Here is a 12500-nt window from a genome sequence, read left to right as displayed (position 1 = left end):
AGAGACAAGAAACAAACTATTAAACAAAGGAGAGGCACCCATGGCACTAATCAACCCCGAACCCACACTTTCTCTCCCTCCTTCCCGCCTACCCAGTGCCACGTGTCTCTTATCTCTCTTAAAGTGATTATCTCTTGTCTGATTCATTCACACCTTCTGAGGATTTTCCTTTTTTATCTCTCTCTCTCTCTGTCTCTCTTTCTATGTCTGTTTACCTATCTATCTATCTAGTTAACTATCTATTTTTTTCTCTCTCTATCTATCTATCTCTATTATCTCTATCTATTTATCGCTCTCTCCCTCTCTAACGCTCTCTCTCTCTCTCTCTCTCTCTCTCTCTCTCCCAGTCTCTCTCTCCCTCTCTCTCTCTCTCTCTCTCTCTCTCTCTCTCTCTCCCTCTCTCTCTCTCTCCTCTCTCTCTCTCTCTCTCTCCTCTCCTCCCTCCCTCTCTCCATCTCTCCCCTCTCTCTCTCCCTCTCCCTCTCTCTTCGTGAATGCCATAATTCTCCTTGCACCCCCCCCGTCCCCCCTCCCCCACCCGTTCGTGATGGCTGGTCTGCCGGTTGAGCGAAAATTCGTGCGAGACATTGAAATAGTGGAGTTGTTCTCGGAAATGAGTGTGTGTTTGCTTGCGTGCGTGCGTGCTTTCGGGGTGGGGAGGGCTTGGCTTTGACGTTTTTTTTTTTTTTTTTTTTTTTTTTTTGGCATTTGACTTCTTTTCTTTCTTTTTTTTCTTTTTACTGTTTTTTTTTTCTTTTTGCATTTTTTTTTCGTTTTTTTTTGTTGTTCTCTTTTGTTTCGTAGGAGTGTCTTATCTTGATTTTCTGTTTTATGTCTGTGCCTGTCTGTTTATTTGTCTGTTTGTCTGTTTCTCCGTCTGTCTGTCTGTCTGTCTGTATGTATGTATGTCTGTCTGCCTGCCTCTCACACCGGGGATAATTTAGAAGCAAATAAACAGACAGCATTTCACAGCCAAGAATATCCATTCTAAACTAAAGACTAGAACAAAAAAAAAAATAATAATAATAAAAAAAAAATCCCCCGTTCTCCATCTCCTTCGTAAATACAAGAAAAAAAAAAAAAAATCAGGGGTAACTGAACTAATCGTATCGAATCGAACTTTTCCGTTTTCCCCATCGAGGTTAAACGGACCCAAAACACGGCCTCCCGTTCGTCCCATAACGGTTTTACGGGCCTTTCATTTTACTCTCCTTGCCCTCTTCCCCTCTTTCTCCTCCCGTCTGCTTCTCTTCCTCTTCCTTTGCCCTGTTTCCCCTTTCTCCTCCCTATTTGCTTCCTCTCCCTTTCCTTTGGCCACTTTTTTTCAGTTCTCCCTACCTTCCTTTTCCCTTTTCGTGTCCTTTCTCTTCTCTCTACTTACCTTCCCTTACCTTGCCCTCTTTATCATTCTCCCTGTCTCCGTTCTTCTTATCTTTCTTTTTTTTCCTTTCCCTCATCCACTCCTCCCCTTTCTAGTCCTCCTTTCCTTTCTCTCTCCCTCTCTTCCCCTTCCCTTGCCCTCTTTTCTTTTCTCCCTACCTCTGTTCTCCTTCTCTTGCCCTCCCTCCCTTCCCTCTACCTCCTCTCCCTTCTCTGCTTTCGTTTCTCCTCTCTTTCCCCTCCCTTTCCGTTGCCCTCTCTCCCTGTCTCCCTACCCCTCTCTCCTCCTTCTCTCTGCCTTCCTGTCCTTTGCCCTCCTTTCCTCTCTCCCTACCTCCCCTCCCCTTCCCTTTGCCCTCCTTTCTCTTTCTCCCTACCACCCCTCCCTTCCTTTGCCGTCCTTTCCTCTCTCCCTACCTCTCTCCTCCCCTTCCTTGCCCTCCTTCCCTCTCCCTCCCCTTCCCTCCTCCTTTCTCTCTTTCCCCTAGCTCTCTCCTCCCCTTCCTTGTCCTCCTTCCCTCCCTCTATTCGCTTTCTCCCTACCTCTCTCCTCCCTTCCCTTGCCCTCCTTCCCTCTCCCTCCCATTCCCTCCCTCTCTTCGCTTTCTCCCTACCTCCCCTCCCTTCTTTGCCTCTCCTTCTCTTCTCCCTACCTCTCTCCTCCTCCTTGCCCTCCTTCCCTCTCCCTCCCCTTCCCCCCCCTCTCTTCGGTTTCTCCCTAGCTCTCTTCTCCCCTTCCTTGCCCTCCTTCCCTCTCCCCTCCCCTTCCCTCCCCTCTCTTCGCTTTCTCTAAGCGCTGGAGTCTTAAAATCACAGCAGTCTCCCCTCTTCGGGTTGGGAAGTCCTCGTAAAATTGTGGCTGGAATATCCCCTCTTCCTTCCTTCCTCTTCTTCCTCTTCCTTCTCTTTCTCTCTTCCCTTCCTTCCTCACTTCGTCTGTTCCTCTTCCTCTCCTCCTTCCTTCCTTCGTCTTCTTTCTCTTCCTTTCTTTCCTCCCTTCCCCACCTTTTTAACTTTGTCTTCTTCCTCTTCTTCCTCTTCTTTCCCCTCCATTCTTATTCCTTTCACCCACGCCTCTTCTATTCTTTACCCTCTTTGTTTACTTTCCTTCCTTCTCTCCTCTTTTCTCCTCATCTCTTTCGTTGTTTTTATTTTCCTATCCCTCTTTTATATCATCTCTCTCTTTCTTCTAGCCCTTCTACCGTCATTTCTTCCTTTTCTACTCTCCCTATCCTCACTCCCATTCTTTCCTTTCTTCCTTCCTCTTCTTTTCTCTTCCTTCTTGCCCCTCTCTTTTACTTCTCCCCCCTCCTCCTTTCCCCTCTTTTCCCTCCCCCTTCTTAATCGCTTCTCTTTCCTTTTCTTCTTAAGCCTCTTTCTCTTATCGTTTCCCCGCTTCCCTTCTTCTCCTCCCCCCTCTTCATCCACGTTTCCCCCTCTTCCCTTACTTTCTTCCCCTCCTTCGTCCTCGTCTCTCCTCTCCTGACCTCTCCTCCCTCTTCCTCCTCGCCTCTCTCTCCCTCTCTCCCCCCTCCTCCCTCCTCGTCTCCCCTCTCCTGACCCCTCCCCCCCTCCCTCACTTCCCCTCCTGCCGAGTGAAATGGGACGATAAAGTCAAAACATCACCACAAACTTATCGTGAAAAGAAAGAAGAAAAAAAAGAAAAAAATAATTAAAAAATGTGAAAAGAAGAGGAAGAAGAAGAAGGAAAAAAACGCTTCTCAAATTCTCTTTTACGTTTACTTTCCTAATTAGTATATTTTTTCTGTCTCTTTTTCTCTCTTTTTTCACTCTCTCTTTTCTTTCTTCCGCGTCACTTAAAGGTTAGTTTGATTTTTTTTTTCTTTTTCTTTATTTATCTCTCTTTGCCTTTTCATTTTCCTTTAACTTGAGGAACTCGTGATATGAATCTGGCAATATTTTCAAAAAATGGAAAAAAAAACATACAACTTTTACGAAAGACAGAAATCCTTATCTGAAAAGGATTTAATACGATTTACCTACACTGATGCGCTAAATCAACGACTGAAATCCTTGTCCTCGATTTCCGTGAAAGATTCTTGAAATATTTATCGTGAAAGAAAATTCCCGACACGGACACCCCCCCCCACCCCCCCCCCAAAAAAAAAAATAATAATAAAAAATAAAAAAATAATAATAATGATAATAAATATATAATAAAAATAATGATAATAATAATAATAATAATAGTAATAATAATAATAATAATAGCCATAATAATAATAATAATAATAATAATAATAATAATAAATGAATATATAAAACAAGTCATGAACATAAACACGGACAAATAAAACAAATAATTATATACGGAAACCACATGAATATCAAACAGCTAACGCAATAACCGACCCCCCACAACTAAAAAAAAAAAATGCTAAACGGTAACTCGAGAACACCGAAGAAAACGGAATGTGTAAACAAAGAACCAAATATCCATTAAATCACAAACCTCAAACTCACCCTGGACAGCAATAACGCAATATATACGGAAACCATATGAATAACAAACAGTTAACGCAATAACCGACCCCCCCCCCACCTAAAAAAAAAATGCTAAACGGTAACTCAAGAACACCAAAGAAAACGGAATGTGTAAACAAAGAACCAAATATCCATTAAATTACAAACATCAAGCCACTGCATAGACGCAAAGGTAAAACAGTAGATAAAATAACCGACGAAAGATGGGCTTCAGTACAGAGACGAAAGTGGAACAGTAAATATAAAACCCGATCTTGACGTTGCAACGTTGTATAAAAGTTGGGCCGTAAATTCGGGACGGACTTTATCATAAATCCTTAATATCGAAGGAACCCGACCATAACTTCCGCTGAGATATGCGATGGAACAAAATATAATGGAAACCAAAAAAAAAAAAGGAAAAAAAAAGAAAAGAAAAGAAAAAAACAATAAACTAGGCTTGTTCTTTATTATTATCATTATTATTGCTGCTGCTGAGATATACGATAAACGATAGAACAAAATATAATGGAAACCACAAAAAAAATTGTGCAATAAACTAGGCTTGTTTTTTTATTATTGCTGCTGCTTCTTTGCATTCGAGAAATGGACATTATGTTGCACTGCAATTGCATATGAGATGCGCGTAAGTATGATTCACGTCAGTCAGTTCAGTTAACTTATTTATGGATTTTTTCTCACTTCTTTCTTTCTCCTTTCTTTTTCCTTGTCTTTTCTTTGTTTTTTATTTATTTTTCTTTTCCTGTTTCTTTTCTTTTTTCTTCTTTCTATCATCACCATCTTCTTCTTCTTCTTCTTCTTCTTCTTCTTCCTCTCCTTCTCCTTCTCCTCCTCCTCCTCCTTCTCCTCCTCCTCCTTCTCCCTCCTCCTCCTCCTCCTCCTTCTCCTCCTCCTCCTCCTTCTCCTCCTTCTCCTCCTCCTTTTCCTCCTCTTCCTTCTCCAGCTCCTCCCTCCTCCTCCTCCTCCTTCTCCTCCTCCTCCTTCCTCCTCCTCCTCCTCCTTCTCCTCCTCCTCCTATACTGAAACCTATACCGAAATTTTAAAGAAGTCAATATATCGTCACTTGCACAAGTCCCTGGTATGTTTAGTTGCATTCTAATATGGTCCGTATTGCAGCATTCGTCTTTCTTTACCATATATGGAGTTGGTCCTTCATCAGAGGATATGACACCCAGCACTATTTTCCTTTACTCTCTCTCTCTCTTTCTTTCTCTTTCTCTTTCTCTTTCTCTCTCTCTCTCATATCTTTTTTTTCTCTCTCAATCTCTTTCTTTCTCTCGGTCTTTAACTATCTATCTACCTATCTACTTACCTATCTACTTACCTACGTATCTCTATATCTATTAATTTATCTGTCCATTTATCTATTCACCTCTCTCTCTCTCTCTCTCTCTCTCTCTCTCTCTCTCTCTCTCTCTCTCTCTATCTATCTTTATTTTTTTCTCTCTCAATCTCTTTCTCTCTCTCGGTCTTTAACTATCTATCTACCTATCTACTTACCTATCTACCTACCTACGTATCTCTCTATCTATTAATTATCTGTCCACTCTATCTATTTACTCTCTCTCTCTCTCTCTCTCTCTCTCTCTCTCTCTCTCTCTCTCTCTCTCTCTCTCTCTCTCTCTCTCTCTCTCTCTCTCTCTCTCTCTCGCACACACATAAACACTTGTTCTCTCTCCCTCCTCTCCTCACTCCTTCTACTCCTTCCCTTCCTTCCTACCCTCCCCTACCACCCACCCTCCCTCCCTACCCTCCCTCCCTCCCCTCCCCCACCACCTAACCTCTCCCACCCACCCACCCTCCCTCCCTCCCTCCTCCTCGTCCCTCCCTCCCCCACCACCTAACCTCTCCCACCCTCCCTCCCTCCTTACCCTCCCTCCCTCCCCCCAAGACACTCACCCCTCCTTTCCACTCATGATGGACGTAAGCGATGAGGGCGGGGGGCGTCGTAATAATTTTCCCGATAAGATCCGTCCATATTAAGGTGCTCAGGAGGACGAAGAAGACGGTGCGGGATTGTTGTGGCCTCGTCGACGTGTAGAGGTAGTACAGCGCCCATATCTGCCCTGGTGGCGAGAGAGAGAATCTGTGAGGTAAACAAAGCTTTTTATACTTTTTTTTTCTTTTTTTTTGACGTTGGGAGGGGTAATTCTTTAGATTTCTATTTTCAATATTTTGATATTTTTAAGTTTTTTTCTTTATTATTATTTAATTATACGTGTATTTAGCTATTAATTTATTGATTGATGGGGATTAGTGGCGGACCCCCCCCCTACTTTTCAAAATATGGTCTACGATTTTTTTTCTAAAATTGCAAAAAAAAAAAAGGAGGGGGGAGGGTAAAGGACTTGCCAAAGTTGCCAAAGCCTGAAGTTGTAAAATTCTACTTCCTTACAAGTTTGATTTTGGCAATGGGCATTCTGCACGTGCATAGTTTCAACGAGCACGTGACCCGGACCGAAATGGGGTAACGTTGAGACTACACTCCCCCCCCCCCACCCCCCTCCCTCCGCCCCCACCTTTTCGAGATGTTGGGGAGAAAAGCCTTTTTTTCCTTTTCTGTTTTTGATGGATGTGATACCAATCTATATATTTTATTTGTTTATCTTTTGATGCCTTTTATAGTCTATCAATCTATCTATCTATCTATCTATCAATCAATCTATCTATCAATGATTTTAATAGGGGCGGTGACATTTTTATTTACTTTTTTATGGGAAGTATGCCTCTCTTATTTACCTTTAATAGACCTGGAAGCGATATATAGTGATAAGAAAAGCTAAAATATAAACAGCGAATAATATTTTGTGGATAGGCCTATCTATCCTCTCGTTATTGGCATTATTGGCATTTTATTGGCTCTTTATATTCTCTGGGTTGTGAGCTCTCATCGCCAGGAATTGGTAATGGTGGTAAATAACTAAAAGGTGTAAAGCAGAATTGATAAAAAAAAGGAAGAGGCGACACTGAGAAGGGAAAACGAAAAAAGAATAAGTAAATATCGAGTGACGACGAGAATGAGAGAGGAAACTGAAAAGGGAAAATAAAAAATGAAATATCGAGAGATGATGATGAGAATGGGAGAGGAAGAAGAACGAATGGAGTGATGATGGTGATGATGAACAGGATGGTGATGATTATGATAATGATGATGATGAGGAGGAGGAGAAAGATGTTTATAATGATGATGGTGATGATGAACAGGATGGGGGATGATTATGAGGTGATAGTGATGAAAAGGGGAAGGATGGCGATGATTATGATAATGATGGTGATGATGATCATGATGATGATGAGAATGGTGACGGTGATAAGGAAGATGATGTTGATGATTATGATAATGATGGTGATGATTATCAGGAGGAGGATGGTAATGATTATGATAATGATGGTGATGAGGAGGATGTTTATAATGATGATGGTGATGGTGATGATGGACAGGATGGTGATGAAAAGGAGGATGTTGAGGATGAGAATGAGGATGATAGTATCAGTAAAGAACACAATAACGACGAAGATGATAACGACAGGCCTACCTACCATACTGAAAATCACAAAACCAACAAAAAACACCAAGAACCCTCCCCCCCCCCCCCCCTCACCAAAAAAAATCACAACTCAAAACATAACCCCACCCAACTCTTACAAAAAAAAAGAAAAAAAAAATTAACTCAATACATAACCCCACCCAACTCTTACAAAAAAAAAATAAATAAATAAATAAAAAAATGATAATAATAATAATAATAAATCAAAACATAGACCCACACAACTCTTTAAACAAAACAAAACAAAACAAAACAAAACAAAACAAAACAAAACAAAAAACACAAACAAAATCGCACACTCACCCGCGACGCCACTCAAGCTCAGCAGAATTGGCGACACGATGGTGGCGCCAGGCTGGTGGTCAAGCGCCGTGCAGGTCACGTTCCCCTCGCACTGCACCGTCAGCTGAGTGTCGGTCATGTTGAACTGGCAGGTGGGCGGGGCTTCCAACGGCTGGTCAGGGCGCACCCCGCCTCCGATCTCGCGGGGCGGAACCAGCATCGTGGAGGGCGGAGGGAGGGCGGCCGTCCTGAGGGAGGGATGAAGGAGGGCGCTGGTTAGGGAGTGGCGGTCGCTAAGGAGGGGTGTTGGGTGTGGGTGTGAGTGGGTGTGGGTGGGGTAGGGTGGGGGGGGTTACCTCGTGGGCTGCGCTCGTGTTTTGTACTTGTGTCCAAAATTAATATGTATGTACATATATATATATATATATATACATACATATATATATATATATATATATATATATATATATATATATATATATATATATATATATATATATATATATATATATATATATATATATATATGTATATATATATATATGTGTGTGTGTGTGTGTGTGTGTGTATGTCTGTGTGTGTGTGTGTGTGTGTGTGTTTATATGTCCAACCTGCATCTACAAAACAGATTATTAAAATTCCTGCTTTAATAAATGTTTACACAAAAAATGCATAACACAAAACATGCTAATCCATTTCATACCACGAATACATCGTGTCTATGTAATAATACAACACACACACACACTAAATCACTTTCTCTCTCTATCTCTCTCTCTCTCTCTCTCTCTCTCTCTCTCTCTCTCTCTCTCTCTCTCTCTCTCTCTCTCTCTCTCTCTCTCTCTCTCTCTCTCTCTCTCTCTCTCACACACACACATACACACACACACACACACACACACACACTATCACCAAGCACTGTGAATGATATGAAGAGGAACAGGAATGAAAAGTCGTTTTTTTCTTTTCTTAGAAAGCTATTGCGATGACAAATCTTATCACTTTTATTTATCATTATGAGTGCGTTTTCATATCTATCTCAGTGTGATATTTTATCGCTTATTTTTAGTGATATTTCTCCGTTTATCTGTATGTGATATTTCTTTGTGATTCCGTATAAGTCGACATTGTTTTGATGTAAAGGCATATTTTTGCATCATATTACTGAACGTATTTTTATATAATCATATTCGTAATTAAACTTTGCTCTCTGTCTGTAGAAGCATAATTCTGAAAATAAAAAACAACGAGTATAATCCAAATTTTCTCAAGGAATACCAATAATGAACTCAGTCACTTTCATATACACGATATTAGACCCGAGAAAAAATACTCACGGAAGTCAATATTCTGACAACTGCGAGTAATGGAATTCCAGAGACATTGGACGATTTTGTTTTTGCATTCCTAGTCCAGGAGGAATCGCCAGGGGTAATATATGAGAAAGGAATATGAGGAGAGAGAGGAAGGGAGGAGGAGGAAGGGTGGGAGAGGTGGGAGCAGGTAGGCAGGTAGAGAGGGGAGGAGAAAAGGGAGAGAGAGAGAGAGACAGAGACAGAGAAGAGAGAGAGAGAGAGAGAGAGAGAGAGAGAGAGAGAGAGAGAGAGAGAGAGAGGGAGAGAGAGAGAGAGAGAGAGAGAGAGAGAGAGATAGAGAGAGAGAGAGATGAGAAGAGAGAGAGAGAGAGAAGAGGAGAGGAGAGAAGAGAAGAGATGAGAGAGAGAGAGAGAGAGAGAGAGAGAGAGAGAGAGAGAGAGATAGAGAGAGAGAGAGACGAGAAGAGAGAGAGAGAGAGGAGAGGAGAGGAGAGAAGAGAAGAGATGAGAGAGAGAGAGAGAGAGAGAGAGAGAGGAGAGGAGATGAGAGGAGAGAAGAGAAGAGATGAGAGAGAGACAGAAGGAGAGGAGATGAGAGAGAGAGAGAGAGAAGAGATGACATAGAGAGTAAGATAGAAAGAGAAAGACACCGAAAGACAGACAGGCAGACAGACAAAGAAAATATCTTTAAAAAAATTAGAGTAACAGAAAAAAGGAAAAAAGGGAGAGAGAGACGTGCCAATATCAAATTATCCCGTCTGCCACAATATGGAGTCACGTCGGAAACAATTTGCATTTTAATATGGTAAAGCACTGGCATTGGTATTGTGATCTCTCTGTTGATATGTATGTTTATGTGTGTATATACATGTAGACGTAAATGTGTGTGTGTGTGTGTGCGTGTGTATATATATGTATGTATGTATATATATATATATATATATATATATATATATATATATATATATATATATATATATATATATATATATGTGTATGTGTGTGTGTGTGTGTGTGTGTGTGTGTGTGTGTGTGTGTGTGTGTGTGTGTGTGTGTGTGTGTGTGTGTGTGTGTGTGTGTGTGTGTGTGTGTGTGTGTGTGTGTGTGTGTGTGTGTGTGTGTGTGACAGACAGACATATATATATATATATATATATATATATATATATATGTATGTATGTATGTATGTATGTATGTATGTATGTATGTATACATAACACTAAACACAAATGTTTCCATATTCTTTGTTGTTTTGGAAGTTAAATACACAATCTCTAGTGATTTGTGTCGAAATTAGCTACTTTTAACAAGTTCTTTTATTTTTATCAATAAAAACCTGCCGAAGGTTATTTTCCCTGATATTGGACTCACTATATCATAATATTTTGCGACTTGTAAAAGGTTCATAACCGTATTTCCTGATTTATTTACATATACGGTTCCCTTATCAATCCGGTTCCCTTATCAGTCACTTTGTCACGTTTGCTTATTTTGTTACATTTTATTATTTTCAGGATAAACTAGTTGGTAGCGAAAGGATGGTTTACTTATTTTTATTATCTTTAGACTATCCACATTTTTGGAAAACTATCTACCAAGCTTTCTAGTGAACGAGTGTTTGATTGTGGGTTATGGGTGTTATGTATAAAATGCATGAATACATACACATACCCATGTCCACACATACACAGATATACATATGCACGCACATACACGCACACACACAAATATACACATGCACGCACATACACGCGCACACACAAATATACACATGCACGCACATACACGCACACACACACATACACACGCGAAACCATACACATACATACACACATGCACTCAAATAAACGCACACACATGCAAACACACAGAGAGAAAAGGTGAATTACTAGGAACTGATTTCCTATATATATCATGTTTGAATTACCACCAATTGTCAAATAATTTAATTACCAGACATACAACGGAGAGTGTAATGGTCACATAGAAAGCAAGAATGAAATTGTCGTGTATCATGTGCGTGTATGTGTGTGGATTTCTATGTAAGTATATGTACAGATTATTTCAAACTGCAATTTAATAACATTCTCTCTCTCTCTCTCTCTCTCTCTCTCTCTCTCTCTCTCTCTCTCTCTCTCTCTCTCTCTCTCTGTCTCTCTCTCTCTCTCTCTCTCTCTCTCTCTCTCTCTCTCTCTCTCTTTCCCTCTTCTCTCTCTCTTTTCCCTCCCTCCCTCCCTCCCTCTCCCCCTCCCTTCCTCCCTCTCTCTCTCTCCCTTCCCTCCCTCCCTCCCTCCCTCCCTTCCTCTCCTCCCTCCTCCCTCTCCCCCCTCCCTCCCTCCTCCCCTCCCTCCCTCCCTCCCTCTCCCTCCCTCCCTCCCTCCCTCCCTCCCTCCCACTCCTTCTCTCTCTCTCTCTCCTTCCAGTGACTGCTCAACCATGTGAGTTATGCTTCGCGGGATTATCACCTCATAACGCCCTCTGTGGGATAGCACTATCGTCCCCTGCCTGGCTGGGCGACAACAAGGGATGAATGCGATCGGGTGATATCGGGGGATTGTGCTTTGTTTGTGTTATTGTGTGTGATTGATTGTTTGGTTGGTTATTGGTGTTTGTCTGCCTGTTCTCGGATGTTTTTGTCTTACTTTTTTTTTTTTTTTTTTTTTTGGTTTTGTTTCTTCTTTCTCATTTTCTTTGTTTCTTTGCCTGGCTGGATGGCTGTTTCTTGTCTCTTTGCTCTCCTTTCGCTTTCTCTCTCTTTCTCTTTCTCTTTCTTCATTTCTCTCTCTCTCTCTCTCTCTCTCTCTCTCTCTCTCTCTCTCTCTCTCTCTCTCTCTCTCTCTCTCTCTCTCTCTCTCTCTCTCTCTCTCTCTCTCTCTCTCTCTCTCTCTCTCTTGGTTGGTCGCCTAAATAGGTTAGTCGGTTTCCGGTAGATCGAGCTTTGCGCTTGTTATTTTATTGTTTATGTTTGTTTGTTTGTAGTGTGGTTTGTGTCTTTCTTTTCTTGGATCTGTTTGTCTGTCCGTCTTTAATATTGTTCTCTTTCTCTCTCTTTATCTATCTATTTGTCTATCTGTCTATCTATCCATATATCGCACTTTCTTCTGTTTCTTCTCCTTCCCCCTATCCTCCTCTCCCTCTCCCTCTCCACTCCCCTATTCTTCATCTCTCTTTCTCTGTTTCTCGTACTCTCTCTCCCATTGTTGCTCCCTTTCCTTCTACTTCTCTTTCAACCCTTCCCGCTCCCTGTCTCGCCTTCTCCCCCATTTTATTCTCCTTCCCCTTTCCTTTTCCCACCTTATATCTATCATTCTCCCTTTCTCTATCCCTCACATTTCTCCTCTCTTCCTCTCTCTCTCCCTTCGCTCTTTATTTCCCCCTCTCCTTCCCTTTTTCTCACTCTTTCCTCCTCTCTTTCTCTCCCTTTCCCTCTTCTCTCCTTCTCTCCCTCTCTCCCTCTCCCTTTCCCTCA

The 12500-nt window shown here is 41.6% G+C and overlaps 1 protein-coding gene across 2 annotated transcripts in view; it reads right to left on the bottom strand.

Moving 5' to 3' along the window:
* The window catches only part of LOC113809818 (prostaglandin E2 receptor EP4 subtype-like), a 150227-nt gene that overhangs the window by 73874 nt on the left and 63853 nt on the right, over positions 1-12500 (bottom strand). Inside the window, exons 3-4 of one of the 2 annotated variants that reach the window (XM_070126620.1) lie at positions 7737-7963; positions 5779-5951 (exon numbers count right to left, since the gene is read on the bottom strand). In XM_070126620.1, coding sequence (XP_069982721.1) covers positions 5779-5951; positions 7737-7935 — 372 coding nt within the window. In that variant the 5' untranslated portion in view covers positions 7936-7963. Of the gene's footprint in view, positions 1-5778; positions 5952-7736; positions 7964-12500 lie in introns of those variants that run through there. The other variant, XM_070126495.1, reaches the window with a different exon arrangement.

Source organism: Penaeus vannamei, chromosome 1 (genome assembly GCF_042767895.1).
Source record: "Penaeus vannamei isolate JL-2024 chromosome 1, ASM4276789v1, whole genome shotgun sequence".
Classification (NCBI taxonomy): domain Eukaryota; kingdom Metazoa; phylum Arthropoda; class Malacostraca; order Decapoda; family Penaeidae; genus Penaeus; species Penaeus vannamei.
Note: the sequence above shows the minus strand (reverse complement) of the source record. Positions and strands in the feature narration are given on the sequence as shown.